General features: G+C 50.7%; 1 protein-coding gene across 1 annotated transcript in view; it reads right to left on the bottom strand.

The window, feature by feature from the left end:
* Positions 1-17,544: 17,544 nt before the first annotated feature.
* Positions 17,545-22,672, bottom strand: part of PIGS (phosphatidylinositol glycan anchor biosynthesis class S) — a 176,403-nt gene continuing 171,275 nt past the window's right edge. Inside the window, exon 12 of the mRNA XM_086955161.1 lies at positions 17,545-18,449. Coding sequence (XP_086811287.1) covers positions 18,174-18,449 — 276 coding nt within the window. The 3' untranslated portion in view covers positions 17,545-18,173. The remainder of the gene's footprint in view (positions 18,450-22,672) is intronic.

Below are 22,672 nucleotides of genomic sequence, written 5' to 3'. Positions count from 1 at the left end.
ACTTTCTATTCCAGTTTCTGTGCCAACTAATTCCTATTGGTCTGAAGACTCTGTGCAGAGAGGGGGGAATCCCTTGCACTGGTAGGCCTTGCTGAGGCTCACCACCACACAGGGGGAGGTCCGGTCTTTGGTGGCGGGGAAGAAAAAGGGGCGGAGGCAGATGTGATAAGGTTGGAAGAAAAGGTGGGTAGATCGGCCACTCCGGAAGACCTACACCTTTTGAAGTTACGACAGGATGAATATAAAGGCCTAGCCAGAGATAGGGCGATTGCCCAGACTAATGTCCTCCAAAGTCGAATATATGAACACGGAGACGAGGCTGGTAAATTGATTGAGTGGCTTGAACGTGGGGAATGGGCATCGAGGCTGGTACCTGAATTGCAGGGAATAGATTCTGTTGTGGTCACAGACCGGCAGGCAGTGGCGGAGGAGTTCTCTGACTATTACAGAGGTGTATACACCTTGGTCGGTGGATATACAGAGGCTGAGAACAGTGAAATGATCAGGAATATTTGTATGCCAGAGCGCTCTGAGGATGTTAAGGGATATTTGGACTCCCCTTTTACAGACGATGAAGTGGCACAGGCAATTAGAGGGGTAAGATCTTGGAAGGCGACTGGCCCCAATGGAATCCCAATAGAATTGTATAAACGGAATGCTCCTAAACTCGCCCCATATATACGATCCATGTTCACAGAAAGTAGAGAGAAAGGTCAATTCCCATATGACCAGATGGAGGCAAATATTGCAGTTATTTATAAGGCAGGCAAACCTAAGAAGCTTTGTTGCTCATACAGGCCCATTTCACTGCTTAACACCGAGCCTAAAATCCTGGCGAAACTACTCGCCACTAGATTGGTTAAGGTATTCGCAACTTTGATACACCCCGATCAGTCTGGCTTCCTGCAGCGCCGAAACACAGCTCTCAACTTGCGGAGGTTGCATGGGATCCTGGGTAGTTCCCCGAAGATACATGAGCCGGCGGTTCTAGTGTCATTGGATGCCACCATGGCGTTCGGTAGGGTCGAGTGGTCCTATCTGTTCGCGGTACTGGCGAAGATGGGCTTTGGACCAGAGTTTATTGGTTGGGTACGTTTACTATATGCTAATCCCTTGGCCAGAGTAGTTGTGAACAACTGCAAATTGGCTGATTTTCCCCTTGGTAGGGGCACGAGACAGGGATGCCCTTTGTCCCAGCTTCTCTTCTCTCTTGCACTGGAGCCTCTAGCGTCGTGGGTCAGATGGGATCGGTCAATACGTGGCCTGTGGTGGCCGCCGGAGTGGGAGGATAAAATTTCATTATATGCCGATGATATTCTGCTTTATCTTACCAACCCTAGGATATCTTTGATCGGTTTTCTGGATGTGCTAGCCATATTCGGAAGATACTCCGGATTCGCTATAAATTGGTTGAAATCGGTGCTCTTCGTCCTCGCATGCGAGCCACAGGTAATCCCACAGTCATGCCCTATACAGATTGAGCCAATAGGGTTTACATACCTAGGTATTTATATAACACTTGACTCGAAGTTGCGCTATACCAACAATCTGGGTCCTCCATTGAACCGGTTTAAAAGAGACGTGGAGCGCTGGAAGGCTCTTCCGCTATCCCTGTTGGGTAGGGGGGGTGCTGTTTAAGATGATGGCTCTTCCCCGATTTTTGTATGTACTCCAGAATGCAATTGACCCGGTACCAGTATCCTATTTCAAAGAAATAGAGGCTCTTCAGAGGAAGCTTCTCCCGGACTGAAGACCCCGTATAGCATTCTCTAAACTCACTCTCCTATGGTATGGTGGTGGGATTGGACTGCCAGATCTGCGGAAATACTATTGGGTTTCACAACTTGCGGTGGTGAACCACGTAGTGTACTGACCTCCAGGAGATCCAGGATATGCCATGGATAGTGGGCAGGCGCCAGGTGGGGATTTCACCAGGGTGCTTTATGCCAGGCCTAGGCGGTTCTCACTAGCGGGCCAAACGGCACATGCAGTCCATGTGTGGTATGCTACCAATAGATATCTTACCTGGGAAGGGAAGCTAACTTTAGCTACTCCTTTATGGAATTCTGGGAGACTCGGGAGTTTGTGGAAATCTAAGGGATTTGGCAAGTGGGATCTCATTGGATCACTCAGATCAAAGACGTGTGGGGAGGGGACACAATACATACATTTGACTCTCTCAAACAGCAATACAACCTACATGATAGTGAGTATTATCGTTACCTCCATGTTAGACATGCCCTCCTCACGCACATACCTAGAGACACCACGCTCCCAGAGGCCTCTCCTCTCGAGGATCGAGTGTTAGACAGGCACCTCCCCGAGAAGACTATCTCTTTAATATACAAATCAATCAATCAATCAATCAGTGACACTTGTAAAGCGCGCTACATACCCGTAGGGTCTCAAGGCGCTTGGGGGGGGGGGGGTGCCGCTACTGCTCGAACAGCCAGGTCTTCAGCTTCTTCCTGAAGGAGAGGTGGTCTTGGGTCAGGCGCAGGTCGGACGGGAGGGAGTTCCAGGTCTTGGCGGCCAGGTAGGAGAAGGACCTTCCTCCTGTAGTCGCTCTTCGGATGCGGGGGACGGCGGCGAGGGCGTGGTTGGCTGATCGGAGGTGGCGTTTGGGAGCGTAGAAGTTGACTCGGCTGTTGAGGTAGCTCGGGCCTTGGTCGTGTAGGGCTTTGTGTGCGTGGGTGAGGAGGCGGAAGGTGATTCTCTTGTTGATAGGGAGCCAGTGAAGGTCTCTCAGATGTCCGGAGATGTGGCTGGATCGTGGGATGTCGAGGATGAGTCTGGCTGAGGCGTTTTGGATCCGCTGGAGTCTCTTCTGGAGCTTGGCGGTGGTCCCGGCGTAGAGGGCGTTGCCGTAGTCCAGTCGGCTGGTGACGAGGGCCTGGGTGACGGTCTTCCTGGTCTCTGTGGGGATCCACCAGAAGATCTTTCGTAGCATGCGTAGGATGTTGAAGCACGCCGAGGAGACGCTGTTGACTTGCCTGGTCATGGAGAGGGAGGAGTCCAGGATGAAGCCCAGGTTTCGTGCATGGTCTGTCGGTTTGGGTGCGGTGCGGTGCCCAGGGCGGGAGGCCACCAGGAGTCGTCCCAGGCAAAAAGCTTATTAATAATATGGAGGATCTGCTGGGACTTATCAGAATGCGGTAGAGTGCAGATGGGATAGAGCTAGATGACGAAGACTGGACAGAGGCGATTTCCTCCCTGAGGTGGTGGCGATCCTGATGAGACTTAGACTGGTGCAATTAAAGATCTTGCACAGGTCGTACATTACAGGGTCTCGACTGGTACGTATGGGGCAAATGGAGAGTGGAGAGTGCCGAAGGGGATATGGAGAGCTTGGCACCTTTATGCATATTTTGTGGCACTGCGTGGAAGTACAAGAATATTGGACGAAGGTTCATGACGAGATACGGGACGCCTTGGGAGAGGAGATACGACCAGAGGCCCGGAGATGTATACTGAATGTTTTGGAACCCACGGACTTGAATGTGTATCGGAAGCAATGGGTGACACTGGCGTGTATGGTAGCGAAACTAAATATTACTCAGCTGTGGGGTGCCAGCCAACCACCCCGGGTTTCCAAATGGGCAGAGGACATGGATTGGTGTATGTTCAGGGAGAAATCTCTATATGTGACCAGGGGTTCTCCAGGTCTGGGGGGTCTGTAATAGCCAACGCGGAGAGATTTGTGCGCCCCCGGCGCGACGAGCAGAAGCGGAAGCGCAGGAATCCCCGTGAGCCATAAATTATATATTGTCTTTGTAATTCTGTATGAGCGATACTTTAATTTGACCAATGATGAAACTGTTGACACAGCTGATGTTTTTCTTTTTCTTGCCAATTTGTTAATAAAAAGATTTACAAAAAAAAAAAAGGGGCTTTTAGCCCGTGCATTACTTACCATTGGTTGGCTTTATTGTCACTTTTATTTTCTTCCATGTTGGACAGGCCACGTGAGGGGCTTGCCTCCTCCCCGCATGACAGGGCCCGAGCCCCGGTCCTCCAAATGTTACCCACAGAAGCAACCCGCAACCCGTCTCAGGCGGGACTCCTGCCCCCGGACATCTCTGTGTCGTGTGGTCGAATCCCTTCCAGCTCCCTCGGCCGGCCCAGCCGCCATCTTGGACACTGCACCACGAGGCCGCGTGGCCTCAGATCGACCCTAACCTTGGGCCTGGCCAGGCCCCGACATCCCGGCACCACCATCCACCCAGGAGGTGAATGGCCCACTTGGCAGGTCAAGGGGAGGACGAAGTGTCGATGGCTCTCCCCCGCCAGGTGCAGATCGCACCCAGCTCCCCCCGGCCGCTGGCTCCACCCCCCTGCTGGGTGTCTGGACTCCCTCATCCCGGACCTCCCGACCTCCAAGTGCGAGGGTCCGGACATCAAAGGGCGCCAGACCTATAACTGGGGCAGCTCCAGAGCAGGAAGGCAGTTGTATCCTGGAGTCGAGAGACACCGCGACGAACTCATCCTTGACGGACTACTGGCGCTGCCGTAGTCCTACCTTGCGAACGATTGTCCTGCCTGCTGGCGCTGCCGCAACCTTCTGAATCCTTCAACCTCGTCGGGACCTGCTGGCACTGCCGCGGACCGTTGTAACTACCATCTTCACCGGGACCTGCTGGCACCGCCGCGGACCGTCGTCACCTTCGATCATCTCGGGACCTGCTGGCTCCGCCGCGGCCCGATCATCTAGAACACCGAGCTCGAGGATTGTGAGCTATCCATCGTATCATCACCTCTACCAGATTGGTAACGAGACTGTCCCGCTACCCCCTTTCCCATCCAAGAGACTAAACTCGAGGGGACCCCTGAGTCCAGACCTCCTTGTACCATTCTATCGTACTTAAAGATTGCATATAAAGAACGTTAAACCTTATCTTTGTGTGGTGCCCATCTGTGGGGGGGAAGTTACTCGTCTGTACGATCGCTGGAGATGGCTCTCCCCGGAGACCTCTCCCCTTGTCCTCGGCCGACCCTCCCGGTCCGTCTAACATTGGTGGCCAGCGGCGCGATCCGAATCAACGCGTAATCGTACAGAGAGTAGCTCACCCCGCGACGAAACCACAATGACAACCAAAGAAAGCGGATCCACCGAGAAATTCCAGATGGAGAAATTGGAAGAATACAGCCATCGTGAGCTGAAACAATTCTGCATTGAATTAGGCATTGCCACCACCGGTCTGAGTAATAAAGACGATTTCAAACACGCCATTGAGTCGTGGGCAGAAACCGGGGCCGCAGACCCCCGGACCAAAATGTTGCAGCATCAGAGAGGAACGCCACGGCTCCCGAGGAGCGAAGAACGGGTCTCTAACAGGAAGAGATCCAAGAGAGAGAAAAAAACAGACTTCATGAGTTAGAAATGGCCCGGCTCAAAATGGAAGGTGAACTCAAATTAGCCGAACAAAAGCTGAACCTAGAACATCTGCGGCTCCGAGAAGAACGGGAAGAAAAACAGAGACAGAGAGAACTCGAAGAAAAGAGACTAGCGTATGACCACGAGCGCAAACTAGCAGAAATAGACTTACGGAAGCAGAACAAAGAACTGGGGGTGCCCGAGCAACCGCGCACCCCAGGAGCAGCAGAAAAGAAAGTACACATCCCCAAGGATATCGTTCGAGAGTATTTCCGAGATGACGACATACAACAGTGGTTCAAGGCCTACGAGATCGCCATGACATCCCACCGGATCGATCGAAGTGACTGGGGAGCCGGTCTATGGGGTAGGTTCGTCAATGAGGGCCGCGATGCCCTGTTACAGCTCCCGGACCATCTGATGACCTCCTATGACCACATGAAGGCTGTCCTCTTCACCTGATATGGGCTCACACCCGAAATGTACCGCCAGCGGTTCCGAGACTGCACCCGGATCCCGGGTACAACTTGGGTGGAATATGTAAACTATTTCAGCCGAGCCTTCGAGGGGTGGATCAAGGGAAGCCATGTAACAACATACGAGCAACTTTTTAATCTCATGGTGTGGGAACACCTCTCTAACAACTGCTTCGTCGAGCTCAGGCAGCACCTCCTCGACAGTAAATTGACGGACCCACGGCAGCTCGCCGCCGAGGCTGACCGGTGGGAGATCACCCGAGTAGGCCGGAGCGGGCCGCACGAACAGCACCGGAACAACCAAGGTCAGCACCGTCCCCGAGGAGGAGGAGGAGGCCAGGGACGAGGAAGAGACACCGCCCCGGCCGCCCCCGCTGCCAACACACCGCCCCGGGGCAACCCCCCAGTGCGCCCGGGGTACCGAGCCAATGTCACGTGTCACCGATGCCAGCGAGTCGGCCACTACGCAAGTGACCCGAACTGTCCACAGTACCAGACTCCGAGACCCCGCCAGGTAGCTGCCGCCGCCCTGGGGGGAGAACAGATCTCCGAAGAACAGGAGGAATGCGAGCAAGAACAACAAGAATGGGAACCGGCCGCCATGGTTCTAGCGTGCCTAGGGGGAAGAGACATGGTCCCGCGGGCTCCCCTACCCGCCAACACCAGAAAATATAGTCAGTGGGTGAACATTAATGGGCGCAGGGCCGAAGCCCTACAAGACACAGGGGCCAGTGTGACGGCCGTCCGCTGTCACCTGGTGACATCAGAACAGATCCTGCCGAACATTCTCTGCCCCGTCCGTTCAGCCGACAATTCGGAGAGTCTCTGTCGGATGGCCTGCGTCCCCTTCGAATGGGAAGGAGTCTCCGGCATGCTGAAGGTGACGGTCCGAGATGATGCCCCCGTGGACGGTCTCCTGGGGAATGATCTTGAGAGTTCCCCGTGGGCCGCCGTAGAGAGAAGAGAGCACCTGGGGATGTTGGGCCTCCCGGACTGGGCGTGCGTAACCACCCGGGCCATGGCGGCCCGTACCATCCCCCGACCCGAAGAACCCGAATGGCCAGTACCTCCTCCCCCGGTCGCTCCAGTAGAAGACACCGACCCGACCGATCCCCCAGGGCCAACTCCCGAAGGGCTTGCTCAGCCCCAGGACCTTCCCAGCCTGGCTCAGTGGCGACAGGAAGGGGGGCCCACCCAGGAACAGTTCCGTCAAGAGCAGAAGACCTGTCCCTCCCTCGAGGGACTCCGCCAGCAAGCCCTCGCCCAGAGCGCAGGGGACACCTCCGTAGCCCATTGGATCTATTGGGACAACGACCTGTTGTACAGTGAACAGAGAATCGCGGAGTTAGGGGCCAGTCGAGTACTAGTGGTGCCCCTCTGCTTTAGAGACTTCTTGCTAAACTTGGCCCACGATGTCCCCCTGGCTGGACACCTGGGTCAAGACAAAACCTACAGTCGCCTGGTGACCCATTTTTTCTGGCCCAAGATGAGAAACGATGTCCTTAACCACTGCCGTTCCTGCCCCACGTGCCAGGCCAGCGGGAAGAGCGGCCGCAAACTTAAAGCACCTCTGCAACCCTTCCCAGTTGTCACCACCCCGTTCGAGAGGGTGGGAATAGACATTGTGGGGCCCCTGGACCCCCGTACAGCACAAGGACATCGGTTCATCCTGGTACTGGTGGACCACGCCACTCGCTACCCCGAGGCTGTTCCCCTGCGAACTGTGACAGCCCCGGTGGTCGGCCGGGCCTTGATGGGGATCTTCTCCCGGGTGGGCTTCCCCCGAGAAGTCGTCAGCGACCGAGGCACAAACTTTATTTCAAAATATATGAAGTCCCTCTGGCAACAGTGCGGGGTCACCTACCGATTCACGACCCCCTATCACCCTCAAGGAAACGGACTAGTTGAACGGTTCAACCGCACGCTCAAAGGGATGATTGGGGGGTTGGAAGAGCCCCTCCGTCGCCAGTGGGACGTGCTACTGCCGTGCCTCCTCTTCGCGTATCGAGAAGTCCCCCAGAAGTCCCTCGGCTTCAGACCGTTAGAGCTCTTATACGGACACCCTGTGCGAGGGCCCCTCAGCCTAGTCAAAGAAGGTTGGGAGATGCCCCCCCTAAAGACCCCTCCAGATGTCTTCAAGTACCTCCTGACCCTACGCAATCAGACCAGGCGATTCAGAGAAATGGCGAAAGCGAACCTTGAGGCCAGTCAGGAGGACATGAAGAAGTGGTACGATCAAAATGCCTCCTCCATCGAATTCGAACCTGGCCAACAAGTGTGGGTGATGTCCCCCACTGAACCATGTGCCTTACAGGACAAGTGGACGGGGCCCTTCAAAGTGATCGAGCGCAAGAGCCCCGTCACCTATCTCATCGATATGGAATCTGCACGGAACCCCCTCCGGGTCCTCCACGCCAATAGACTCAAACCCCACTTCGTGCGCTCGGAGCTCAGCCTCCTGATGGCTACAGACAGCGGAGCAGAAGAAGACTCCGAGCCCCTCCCGGATCTCCTAAAGACCCGGGAGAAAGATGGTTCCGTGGACGGGGTCCGACTTTCAGAAGCCCTCACCCCGGAACAGCACCAAGGCTGCCGGGACCTCCTGCGGCAGTTTGCGACCCTGTTTTCCCTCACCCCAGGGGTCACCCCCTGGTGCTTGCACGACGTGGACACTGGGGACAGTCCCCCTATCCGACATCGGGCATACCGCGTACCAGATCGGGTACGGGCCTGCATCCAAGAGGAGGTGTCCAAGATGCTCATGCTCGGGGTCATCGAGCCCTCAGACAGCCCCTGGGCCAGCCCAGTGGTACTGGTCCCCAAAGCTGCTGCCCCCGGCACCACGCCTGAGCTCCGGTTCTGCGTCGACTACCGGGGCTTGAACGCTGTCACCAGAACCGACGCCCATCCCATCCCCCGAGCAGATGAACTGATCGACCGCATGGGAGCTGCCAGCTACCTCAGCATCTTCGACCTGACAGCGGGCTACTGGCAGATCGGCCTCACACCCCGGGCTCGAGAACGATCCGCCTTTTCCACCCCTGATGGCCACTACCACTTCAAGGTCATGCCATTCGGCATGAAGAATGCCCCAGCTACTTTTCAGCGACTGGTGAACCAGGTCTTGGCCGGACTCGAGGAATTTAGCGCCGCCTACCTGGACGATATCGCTGTGTACAGCCGCCACTGGTCCGACCACCTCCACCACCTCCGAGAGGTCCTGCAGGCCCTCCAACGGGCTGGCCTCACGATCAAGGCCAGCAAATGACAAATCGGTCAGGGGTCCGTGACCTATCTCGGACACCAGGTGGGAAGCGGTCTGGTAGCCCCTCTTCAACTCAAGATCGCTGCCATCCAGTCCTGGCAGCCCCCATCACGCAGACCGAGGTCCGCGCCTTCTTGGGGCTCACAGGCTACTACCGGCGGTTCGTGAGGGACTATGGCAGCATTGTGGGGCCCCTCACGGAACTCACATCCAAAAACCACCCAAAGAAGGTCAACTGGACCCCAGACTGTCAAGCGGCCTTCGAGAAGCTGAAGGCCGCCATGTGCACTGCCCCTGTGCTCCAGGCCCCCGACTACAGTCGGGAGTTCATCGTCCAAACGGATGCCTCCGACCATGGCATTGGGGCAGTCCTCTCCCAGTTGAACCCCGAAGGACTTGACCAACCAGTGGCCTTCATCAGCAGATGTCTCCTGGCCCAAGAACAACGCTGGAGCACCATCGAGAGGGAGGCCTTCGCAGTGGTGTGGGCCCTCAAAAAGCTCCGGCCTTACCTCTTCGGTACCCACTTCCGGGTGCAGACAGATCATCGGCCCCTGCAGTGGCTAATGCAGATGCGGGGGGAAAACCCAAAACTATTACGTTGGTCCATCTCCCTGCAGGGGATGGACTTCACTGTGGAACATCGACCTGGCCAAGACCACGCCAACGCAGATGGCCTGTCTCGCTTTTTCCGCCTCGACGAGGAGAGTCCCCAAGAGGATGGGTGACTCTCCCCGCCTTCAGCTGGGGGGGACGCATGTTGGACAGGCCACGTGAGGGGCTTGCCTCCTCCCCGCATGACAGGGCCCGAGCCCCGGTCCTCCAAATGTTACCCACAGAAGCAACCCGCAACCCGTCTCAGGCGGGACTCCTGCCCCCGGACATCTCTGTGTCGTGTGGTCGAATCCCTTCCAGCTCCCTCGGCCGGCCCGGCCGCCATCTTGGACACTGCACCACGAGGCCGCGTGGCCTCAGATCGACCCTAACCCTGGGCCTGGCCAGGCCCCGACATCCCGGCACCACCATCCACCCAGGAGGTGAACGGCCCACTTGGCAGGTCAAGGGGAGATCGAAGTGTCGATGGCTCTCCCCCGCCAGGTGCCGATCGCACCCAGCTCCCCCCGGCCGCTGGCTCCACCCCCCTGCTGGGTGTCTGGACTCCCTCATCCCGGACCTCCCGACCTCCAAGTGCGAGGGTCCGGACATCAAAGGGCGCCAGACCTATAACTGGGGCAGCTCCAGAGCAGGAAGGCAGTTGTATCCTGGAGTCGAGAGACACCGCGACGAACTCATCCTTGACGGACTACTGGCGCTGCCGTAGTCCTACCTTGCGAACGATTGTCCTGCCTGCTGGCCAGTGGCGGCTGGTGACATTTGAAAGTGGTTGGGCGTAAAATGAAAGTCTTACTGCACCGTAGCTGTACGCCTCTGCTCACAACACATTATAATTAAAAGCACCGATGCGCAAGGCACTGCATTCCTTCAGAACTGATATGAGAGCAAGCAGGTGTGTGTGAAAAGCCCACGACCCTATACAAGGTGACCCCAATAACAAGGCGAAAGGATGTAAGGAAACATGAACTATTAAAAGTTCCTACAAGTGCCTCGTGATTTTGGTCTTTTGACTTTTACAATGACACGAGTCGGCTCATGAGCCTGCCGCCTGCCTTGCACCCCTCCCTGGTGAGCTCTGGCACCTGTTACTTGGGCACAGCCACCCCCATCGCATCAGATAACATTTCTGCACTTCAACTGTTTCACGCGCTACACATTGGGGCACCTGCAATGGTCATGCCTCAGCCTGTTCTGGCAACTTTGCAATCTGTATTCATCTTAAAATTTTATCGCTGCGCGCCGTTCGAACTGCGTATAAACAATGAGTACAGTTTTTACTGAATGCCTAGTTCAAGTGACTGATTGGCTTCTGACTCATCAGCACCCTGCTTACTTGTGCATGCAGCCGGGGTCAGGAGCCGGGCCTGTGAGTGTCTGATCTGGTCACCTGATAGCGTTCGGAGCGCACACACAGCACGACCCTCCCCAGAGCGCAGGGCTCCCGAGGTGACACTGGACCTTGGTGTTAATTGATCTGGAGGTGTGAGGGTCCCCCCTCCCCCCACAGACACCCCCACCCCACTCTAATCCCCGCGCCAGATGGGCCGCCTTCTATCCCTTCAAACAGATGATGAGCAGCAAATGGCTTCCACTAGCCTTAAGGTCACAAATGCTGAAGAGACGTGTAATATCTAATTGCGTGTATGCAAACTAAACTTCCATTCTGTGTGTTTTCTGCACCATAAAAATATGAACGAATGTTATCATTAAATAATTGTGAAATAAAGTAATCGGGTTGCCGACGACTTCCATCATTTCTCGCCATGGCCTCGGGGTTTCGAACCAGGCGCGATGCCGGGGGAGGGACATCTCTGGTATGTGTCGAGGGGGGGTGGCGAGCTGGCTATCCAACATTCCGCAGCGCGTGACTCACTCTGGCATTGAATATACACTTAGAAATGCTACCGATGCCGCGCGAGGCGGAATGCTTGTAAGTTGTATTCATGAGAGAGCGAGAAGGGACTTCAGCCGAGAGGTTTTAAAAGGTCCAACCATTAAAAAAAAAAATGATGACGGTTAAAAGACATGCATGCTCTTGTACGGCGCATATATGACTCTTCGGATCGATGTACACAGTTTATACACGATTTGAAACAGAATTCTACTGTTTTGCATCAAAAAACTTTTGATTCACATTTTATAAACCAAGGGTGAACAGCCTTTAATGGCGGGCTCTAATTCGCCGGCATTACGGGTTGGGGGGGATTGGAAATGGGGTACGACAACCAATATATTTTAAATAAAATAGTATAAAAACTTACCAGAGACTCCGTCCCGATTCCCGCCGTCCTCGTTTTCAAGTCCTGTCCTGCGCTGCAGCACGTCATCAGGAGAAGTGGAGAAGTGTGGCTCAATGGTTAGAGCGGCAGACCCTGATGCAGAGGTCAGGCCCGGGACAAGGGTTCAATTCCCGCCTCGGCGGCTCTTGGACTCAATTTCCCCGGACGTGATAATTCTCGCCTCGTGCCTAGTCTAATCATGGGTCCCACTCTGTGACTCTGGGCAATAGCTTGCTTAATCTCCACAACGGCCCCAGCAGCGCTGTGGATGCCTGGCTTCACCTTGGGGGGTGCCCAGGAGTGGACATTTCATAGGAAAGCCAGGATGGGTTCCACAGCGGTATGAATACAGCGCTACGAGGCCTCCGGGTAGAAGTGCGCTATATAAAATACACTACATACACTACATCAGGAAGGCGGCGCGGCAGGCAGCCTCCCTCTCCACTGCCGCAGATTGATTGGTGCGGCCGGCTGCCCCAGGTGACGTAATTTTCTGTCGTATGCTGCTGCTGCAGCATACAGAGAACAGGGAGAGTTGAGGCCAGGGGGGGGGGGGCTTGGGGGAGTGGCTTTCCCATTGTAGTTAATACTGTCTGTTTGGGCGCCGGCCTCAGGCTGTCCAAACAGTCAGTATTAACAATAGTGGGCAAGCCACTCCCCCAAGCCACTCCCCCTGCCCTCGAGTAACACACTCCCACTGTAAACAAGGAAACTGTTCTGCTTTCTCGCCGTGCGAGAAGGCACAAACAAATGCTAGTTATCATATTATATAACTTATATAATATGATAACTAGCATTTGTTCTGCCTTCTCGCACGGCGAGAAAGCAGGGGGGCGGCGCCCAAACGCCCCCATGTGAGAACCGCCACTGCTGCTGGCGCTGCCGCAACCTTCTGAATCCTTCAACCTCGTCGGGACCTGCTGGCACTGCCGCGGACCGTTGTAACTACCATCTTCACCGGGACCTGCTGGCACCGCCGCGGACCGTCGTCACCTTCGATCATCTCGGGACCTGCTGGCTCCGCCGCGGCCCGATCATCTAGAACACCGAGCTCGAGGATTGTGAGCTATCCATCGTATCATCACCTCTACCAGATTGGTAACGAGACTGTCCCGCTACCCCCTTTCCCATCCAAGAGACTAAACTCGAGGGGACCCCTGAGTCCAGACCTCCTTGTACCATTCTATCGTACTTAAAGATTGCATATAAAGAACGTTAAACCTTATCTTTGTGTGGTGCCCATCTGTGGGGGGGAAGTTACTCGTCTGTACGATCGCTGGAGACGGCTCTCCCCGGAGACCTCTCCCCTTGTCCTCGGCCGACCCTCCCGGTCCGTCTAACATTCCATTTCATTGGTGAGCACATGTTGGCTTCACTTTGTCTCCTAGTGTTTTGTTTCTTCCCTGGAGGATGGGCCAGGTACTGATTGATTTATTAATTGGTGTTCTTCGTGTTGCTTGCTCTGGGATTGTGGTACTTTTTTTGTGTATTTTTGCTTGCAAGACAACTTAAAAATACAGGGCAATGCAAGCTTCAACGATGAGTTTCAAGAGGTGAACACAACTAGCAATAGTAAAACTTTGTTGTATGTGACCAAAGCCGAATCATAAATTTTGGCCACCTGTTACTTTAAATGATGATGAAGCTATACACATACTCCTTTTATGAAAGACTGTTGCCATACATTATATGTTTCTCTGAATTAATGTTTCCTGCTGTCACATTTACTTGTTTATTGGTTGCCTCTTTTAGAATTTAAAAGGATGTTTTATTCATGCACTGCTTTCAAAAGATTTGTTTCAATCTTATCGCTCTTTATCTCTACCCGCCCCAAAACTCGAATATCACCCATACCTTCCTTAACCTCTACCCCCTTAACCCTAAAATCACCTTTACCTCTACTTCTACCCACCACTGAACCTTAAATTGCACCCTTAATGCCCTTTAAGTTTACCCACCTCTGAACCCCCAAATCACCCAGAAATCTCTTTACCTATACTCACTCCTATATACTAAACGTACTCTTACTTCCCTTTACCTCTACTTACCCCGAACCCTAAAATTATCTACCTTCCCTTACCTCTACCCATCCATAAACCATAAAATCAGTTTGTTAAATAGCATAAAAAGTATGTTATGAACGAAAAAATGCCTGGGTGGTAAAGGTACAAATAGCCCATCTCCCTTCATGGTATTATATTAGCTGCCACACTCTCAAACCCAAGAGAGCCACGCCTACCTCTCCCTGTGTGCTGTAATCATATAGAATGTTGTTCGTGTCTACGATGTGTACATTTTCGCACCTTCTGTTGCTTGTCTTCTGTTTCCAGCCTTGTTTGCTTAGATTATGTAAATTGTACATCAGCTTGTGATATTTAATATGACTAGGTGGGCTTTGTTATGAGTGTATTTATTGCTAATTTACTGCTGTTAGATCGGCTGCCTTCAAGTGCACTACAGTACACACTACTGATACGACAGGGCGGCTTGACGATCAACAATTGGTTGAAGGAGAGGGGAATAGCACAGGAGAGCTATATTTTTCAAAATCACGAGGTGTGAGGAGGAACTAGTGTTAAAAATAGAAGAAAATAAGTGTTCCTAGATAAATTCATGAAAAGCAGCATTTTAATACATAGGCAGCGAAAACAAAAACATAAATGTATTTGTTGTTTCTGCCCTCCTAACAAAAACAAATCATCCACTTTGACTCGCAGAGGAAAGAGAAAAAACAATAAGTGGCTTTACTTAACAGAACAGCACTAGTCAGTTGCATTAAGGCGTGTAATGAGAACGTGCAAAATACATGTAACTTCCGTTTAGCTCTCTTCCTCTGCAGGAAGTGGAACGTGGCCTTTTCCTCGTCTGTCTCGCCTACATGACATGATGCAAAGGGACAGCACTTGGGAGCCTCCGTACTCCCTCTGAAACATGGGAAGTGCTGCACTAATGCGTGCATCTTCACCACGCACCCACATCTAAGCGGAGGTGCAGCAGGTGCAGTGGCACCGGGCCACCTCCGCCCCTCCCCCAAGTAATGACTAACACAAACCTCAGGGATGGGGCTAACCACTATCCTTCCTTGCATTGGGGCCCAGAGAGCACTTGCTGCCCCAATGCTCTAAGCAGACCCTGTACGATTCACGTCCCAAACCTTACACGCTCCACTCAATACATTTCACACTATGGGGACATTTGGTGGCATAAAACCAAGCTTTTGCTCTTGCCCAGAGAGGTAAACATGTGTTCGTGTGCTTGCAATGTGCCCACACATTACCAACTAACACACTGTCACAGGTGCACATTCAGATGCTATGAAAGTAATTCAGTGACGCTATCTCACTCGCCGATTCACTAACTTACTGACTGAGGGTTTGCTTCCACCTTCACAAAGGCACTCATGCATGCTACTGTCACGCCCTCTGTACAATCAACTATACTTTTACTTGCACACTCAGAGACAAGTTCGGTTTCTCATACACACCTCCCTATTGAGCTTACCCACACATCAAACATACAATCACTATTTCCCACACATGCACCCACACCGCTGAATCACACTCGCACTTCTCACACCCACACTCTTCTGCACTCAGTAACACTCCTTACAATCACCACCAATCAATCAAGAACACACAAACATATACACACTAACTGACAATAGTATGTACATTCAGTGTCACTAAACTGTGCAAGTACACACTTGTCCTGCATATTCACTGGTATGTGCACACAGATTTTAAGCCCTATTCCGCCCAAGAACGTTGCATACAGTACGATCACCTCATTAAGGCACATTAGGGACACTAATATCACTAGACAAGATCGGACAATGGGGTTACAAGAAGAGCTAAACATTACATACAGGTCATATCAGCAGTGACATCATCATTATTATTAACATCATTGTTTGGTGTCACAGTGTGTGTTAGTGTAAATCTGTTTGTGTCGTGTGAGCGCTTGTGGGTCACATTGTATCAATTTGTCGGAGTCACTGTGTAGATGTTAGTTTGAGAAAGTGCATCACAGCATGCTCTTTTGTCAGTCACTGTGCACAATAAAATAAATGTCAGTATCGTCGGCTCAACATCTGGCTTGAATGTACTAACACATGCAAACACTGCATGACAAGTGCTGTTTGCAACTCTTAGCACTTTACAGCCAAATCTAATGACATTGCCAATGCTAGTTATTAGATATATTAGTTACTGCTGGTGGGACTGCAGTGTGAGCACTCCATCACTGACAGCCTACTGGGTCAACCTATGGCAGGGGATGCTCACAGACCGCGTCCTGCTGGTTGCCTGGACACCAAGAGAGAGCGAGTCTCACCAGTGATCTTAATGGTAGACTAGACGCTGGGATGGAAGTGAGCGAGCAGCGAGGAAGGTCCCACCTGAGTAGTCCGTGGATGAATGACTGCAGGCAATGGTGGCACCGTGTGGCAGAAGCAGCTCTGAACCTTGGCTGACATCCAGTCACTGCTTTCCTGCTTCCCTCCAAGCAAGCTCTACTTAGCCTGTGCAATGACAGAAGGAGTGACCGTTTATCACTGAAACTGCAAGAGGCGGGACAGTGGAAGCCATGCCACACCACAGCAAGAACCCCTGGCATTAGCTTCTGCAGCATGCGGGGTTTGTATACGAAATGGAGCACTCTACTGGGTAGATGGCAGAGAGACAAATAAAGAGTCATTCTAGGCTGGAAGGACGGAGTCCTAAGAGAGGGAAGTCCAATTTACTGCATCACTATCATGATGCTCCTTACAGAGGTGTGTCTACAGCTCACTCTTAAACTGAAAATGGCCAGGCGGTGGTCCTGACTGATGAGGGGTGTGCTGCCATATCCTGGTGCATGGATGGAGAAGTCCTGTTGCCTAGTTGGTTATCCTTCTCTCGTGTCTTCTCCAGTCTGGTGGTGCCTGGCTGTGGGTGTGCCAAGAGTCACTGGAAATGTCATCTTGCCAGCCAGAGAGGTGGCAGTGCCAGTTGCAGTGGCTTTAGAAATGATCTAGCTGGCCCTGAAAGAGAGAAGACCAGGCAGGGAGAGCCAGTGGACGTCCATCAAGGTGGGGATGATGTGGTCTTCAGGCTCCCAATAACTTGTGACATGTAGGGTGCTCGTATCGGGGCAGTGAGGAGACTGGGAGGGTGCGGAGCAGGGTGTTGTCACCACCCAGATGCAAAACTGCAAGGGTGGTCACATTCTGAGGGAGAGGGTCTCACTTTCCTTAAGGGCACCCCTGGATGACAGGCATACTTAGTGTCATATTAGATGCTTGCTCTCTACAACAGTGCAAGGTTAGGCTGAAGTGAAAATGTTTGCCTGGGTTATCAGTCTTGCCAGGTCGGTCCACGGTGGCTTTACAAGAAAACGTACAAATGAGAGCTGTTACAACATTCATCAACCATGAAAGACCATGAATGAGTGGATGAATAAAAGCCCGGCATTAAATACTTTGATCCGTCATTCAATGTGACATGAGATAACAATATATTCTGCAGCAGCAAAAAAGTCACAGCCAGCCGGTTTTCCTTCGTTTTACAGTTATCGCCGTTTTATTTCCTCCTCTTTCAAGTAATCCATAAAAATACAACCATCCTGAGAACTTACGCACGTCTGTGGAAAATGCTTTTGTAGTATATGGTTGCAGTGAAGGCAGAGAGAGAGGAAGGGCTAGGAGCCTGTCTCACTTCACAAATTGAACCAGCAACCCCGCGTCCAAATGACACCCATCTCTTCTGCGTCTCTGCCTTCCCTATGCACATGAGCAACAGCAGTGACCCAAAGGGGCACTATCTGCCATCAATGGCTTGGGGCAGGACAGCAGGCGAACATACATTAGTAACAAACAGCTGGGTTCAAGTCCAAATCAATTCCACCACAATGGGTGAAAAAATGTGCTAAATAATCCAATTTTCACCATGGCCACCGGATGGATTCAACATTCAGAAATACCACTGGAGAAAACAAAGGATTTGCCTTCAGTAGTTATTTCCCCCTTCATGCAGCATAAAATCCAATACACAGTCCCTTCCCACGTGCCCTCCACCAATGCACTCCTGTAAGATGGAGCAGAGTCCAGCATTTCACTCCACTGCAGCAAACCCGAGGTTTCACAGGAGTGCACCACTTGATTCTGTGCACCAGAGGAACAGCACAGCTCAGTCTTCTTTGGCGGGCTCTTTCCTGCGCTGCTTGTACTCTTTGGCTGTCTTTAAAAGAGACAGGAGGATGGGCACAGCCATGGGCAGAAACAGTGGAATGTAGATGGCAAACTTCTGGTCATCGGGAAAATATAGGAGATGGAGGAGGGATGGGTCGAAAAAGGCCTTCTCAGAGGATGTGATGGCTTCCTTGCTGGCCTGGAAAGCAAACTCTAACATGCCATTCTCAAGATGGGACATAGCCAACTGCACCGCAGAGACAGCTCGATACACCTAAGGGGGGAAATATCAAATAGTCAGACCTCAGCACAGGGAAAAAAGGTCACTTTATACACACATGTACACCAGTTTGCCATGTATTCAAAGAAATTATACAGTTCACCTATTTCATGATACATACATATTCATAATCATTCACTCTTAACGTATTGCTTCTAAAACCCTCTGCTGACTCGAAGGGTATCAAGGCGCTTCTTACACATCAAACAGAACCAGAATCGCCCATCATGTCTTTTTGTCTACTACTGCTTATTCCTGTAAAGCGCTCTGATACCCTTACGGGTCAAGTTCGCACCCTATAAAAACTCAAATAAATAAGTAAGTCTCAAAAAATCTAAAAACTGTATCACGCCAACAAGTTAAAGTAGTCATTGGCATTCGAAATATCAACTGGTAGATAAGGCATGCTTTTCCCCAAAAGGAGCTTCTGTGTCAGCAGTTTAATCCTAGCCCCTTTTATCTAAATTAATGACAGCCGGCTAGTCCATTGGGCAATCTGCCAAGATCAGGAATACACTATACAAAGAGCATGTGAATCACAACACTAAACTATTACCACTACCTAATGTTTTGATGCATTCACTTCCGATTAATACACATTGTGTTTCACTGGTGTTGCCTCTGAGCTATAAGTATAGTTAAAAGCCCTTTACAGTCTGACCCAAATATGTATTACATTTATCTGCGATCAGGGTAGACGAACAGTGAAAGTGCATCTGCATCAGATTCATGTTCATAACATAAATTATAATTAAACCCCCAAATCACAAAGGGAAATCTACCTGTGGGGATCTCAGCAAATATAGAATTCTGCCTACGACCCCCAAACACGAGAGGGTGGGTACTCTCACGACAGAAAGTATGGCTCTGATCAATAACTACATGTAACTTTAGGAGTAGATTTGAAATACAGATGTATAGGAGGAGATCTTCATGGTATATTCGGAAAGCTCAGAATAGGGAAGTATAAAACAACATTTACCCGACCTCAATCACACCATCTCCCCCCAACGAATAAATACAGCCCACATCCTAGACTCTGTCCTCTTCCCCTTGAACTTTGAGACTTTCACGATGCCCTACCTCAACACCACCCTTCAGAATACAGCCAGCTCTACTCCAGAGGAGGAAATCATAGAGGAGACAGACCTGGTAGTTTCCTGTGTTATTGATCATTACAGGGAAACTCATGGGCTGCACCAAAGAAGAAAATGGCAGGACAAGAAGAGGCGGGTGAATGAGAGGGGTTTCAGGCTACGGGAGAAAACAGCTCTTCCTAGAGGACCCAGATACCATCTCAGCCTCAACCCCTTCAAATAATGTATCCTCTCTACTACACACTTGATACATGGTCCGCCAGTTGCTGAAAATCCCAATGTCAGGTCAGGTAAAAACCTAAACCCTTCTGTTTTACTAATACATTTTTACCCCACAAACATGTCACTCTTACCAACCTTATAGATAGCCACACATCTCACTTTTACTGATTAACCCCCTTTAAATGCGTAAGGATTACATGCATCCTAATCACACACAAAGGAACAATATTGATAATACAATATCGCTCAAAGACTAGAGTTTAGTATGTCTTGGTTTGTCATTCCTCAGTAATTATATTACTGAATCTTTATTACACTTTTTGAGATACAGCCTACTCTGTACAGAGTTGCATTGTAATTCATAGCTGTCTAATGTCCTCATTCATATCGAATTATTATTTATAGGTGATGCTTTGTCCTTCACTCAACTGCCACCACTTCCTCTTCTTCCCAAACAATTTGTATACATAGATTGGGCACGTACAACAGTCAGATACCAAAGGTGTGCAAGTCTTCAGAAAAATTATTATATATACATATATATTACCCAGTGGTGGTCGCCCCTGGGTAGTTCTAGTTAGAATCGTGTTTCCAACGAAGAGCTTTATTTGTGTTGCCAATAGCTTTGGTCCCGTTTGCCGAATTTCCATGAAACGTCCCAAAAAGTGCTTCTTTTTGACTAGTTTACGCCTGGAAAGTTTCGGGGTGATTTGTCAAGCGGCCGTTGAGAAAAAATAGGGGGCAGTCCCAAAGCACGTTTTCCCCATTAATTTTGCCATGGACACTTAATACACAGCCACAGCCGAAACCGCTGAAAGTATTTACACCAAATTTGGCAGAAAGCGGGATCAGAAAGAGTGCTTTTAGTGTTTTGGTGTCAATCCATTTAGTAGTTTTGGAGAAATTAAGGTAAAACAATTTGTATATATCACGCCACTGAGGATCCCCAAAGCCGCCAGATCTTAAACTGAGATCTGGTTAACTACCACCGCCTCAATCAAAAGGTGGTGACAGCTATCTTACGACTCGGTTATCAGTCCCGATTCCCAACAGTAAACAGTAACATTTTCTTTGATCCAGACCTCAACTGAGAGCAACAAATACAGAATTAAAATAATTTTAGATACTCATAAAAATGCTTAGCTTAAAGACTTTTGCTTTTTAGACTCACTTACAAGATGGCACAGTAGCAATATTCAAACACGTACTCAAACAGCATTAGTTAGGTTTAGATAAGGTAAAAACTTCGGATTGTGCTTATGATTTAAAACAGCTTCATAAAGCTTTTTAAGAACTTAAACAGATTATGCAAACATATTCATTAACCGGAGAGTTACACAAAAACATTGTTTTAAAAAGACATACAGGTGAAGGGTAGGATTCCATCGGCCTGATGGTGTAGGACCCAAAGGAGGCCAATATATTTTTTTTTTTACGCAAACCCACAGCAAAATTAAGCTGTTTTCAGTCCCAGGGACCACGTCTCTTAGGGCCCATAGTACTGCTTAAGGAAAGGGGAGCACTTTGGCCCCTACTCCCCGAGCCACACTTAGCCTTGGGGACCCCATGGCGGCTCCCCTCCTCGAGCCATTTTTGGCTCAAGCGTGTATGTATAAAGAAGGAAGGGGGCCATGTGGCCCTCCTCCCTGAGTCTTTATAGGCCCGGGGACCCCCTCCCTTGGGCCCTTTTATTTATATTTTGGCTCCAGGAATGGGGTCCCTGGAGCCTAATTAGGCTCAGGAAGAAGGGCCACATGCTCTGCCCCCTTTATTAATTATTATCTCTGGAGGATGAGGTTCCAGGGCCTAATGAGATTCAGAGGAGGCGGCCAACATGGCCACCCTCCCCCTTTTTATTATATTTGGCCACGGGGCCCAAAAAGACTGGACTCCTGTGGATGGGGTTTCCCAGGGCAGCCCCCCTCCTTTTTTGTTTGAATGTGGCCCTGGGGTGGTGTCCCCGGGCCTAATAAGGGTTGGCAAGGGTGGGGCTGCTTACCTCCTCCTCGTGATATACATCTTTTGGTCCCAGTGGATGGCTGAACCTAGCAAAGGGTCAATCCAGGCTGCCTGCGGCAACCCGTTGGTTGCATTCAGGGGTTAGCTGTGGCCAGGCCCTGTTGCCAACACCCCACCTCCCCCACCCGTGCACACCTGAAGGCCCTGCGCAGTGCGGGGTTGGGCTACCTTTGGTTGGGGATGTCCAGAGGCCAGGGCTTGTGGCCAACCTCAGACCTCCAAAGGATGTGTGCAGCAGGGGTTGGATTTAAGTATGGTAATAAAATATTCCTGTATGTTAAAAAAAACTTTAGACATTCACTGAAAAAACTAAAGGTCAAAGTATCTTTAGTTAGGTGAAATGATAAAAGTCCTCCGGTAACTATACCTTCGCATGCACTGCTAATTACCCCACATATTATAAAGCTCAAGAGATATTCTATGACATCATAAATAATATCACTGCAACAACTGCAATGAAATTCATGCTGAGAACACTTTGCATGGCTGGGGTGTGAGTTATAGTGTTTCTTGGGACATGAGTTATAGTTACTTGAGATAAGTGTAACTAGTGAGTTTCTGTGTTTTCTTTAGAGTTTAAAACGTTACGTTATTACAGAACATTTCACCTAACTATAACGTTACTGTAACATTTATTTTTTCAGTATATATCTTTTCATAAGTGCTTAGATGGTCAACATGTTCTTCCATAAATAAGCTAAACCCTAAATGAAAAGTTAATTGCAAGAATTATAAGTTTAATCTTGCTGTCTTTATGTCATGAAATACATCCTTCTCTGTCTCCCTTATGAACACGTCTAGTCATCCACATCCCCACTGCTCACATCAATTTTCATTCATACTACTTTAATTTCATTTCATGTAATCTCGGAATAGGTG

This window comes from Lissotriton vulgaris, chromosome 2_1 (assembly GCF_964263255.1).
Source record: "Lissotriton vulgaris chromosome 2_1, aLisVul1.2, whole genome shotgun sequence".
Taxonomy (NCBI): domain Eukaryota; kingdom Metazoa; phylum Chordata; class Amphibia; order Caudata; family Salamandridae; genus Lissotriton; species Lissotriton vulgaris.
This window is presented reverse-complemented; position numbering and strand designations above follow the sequence as displayed.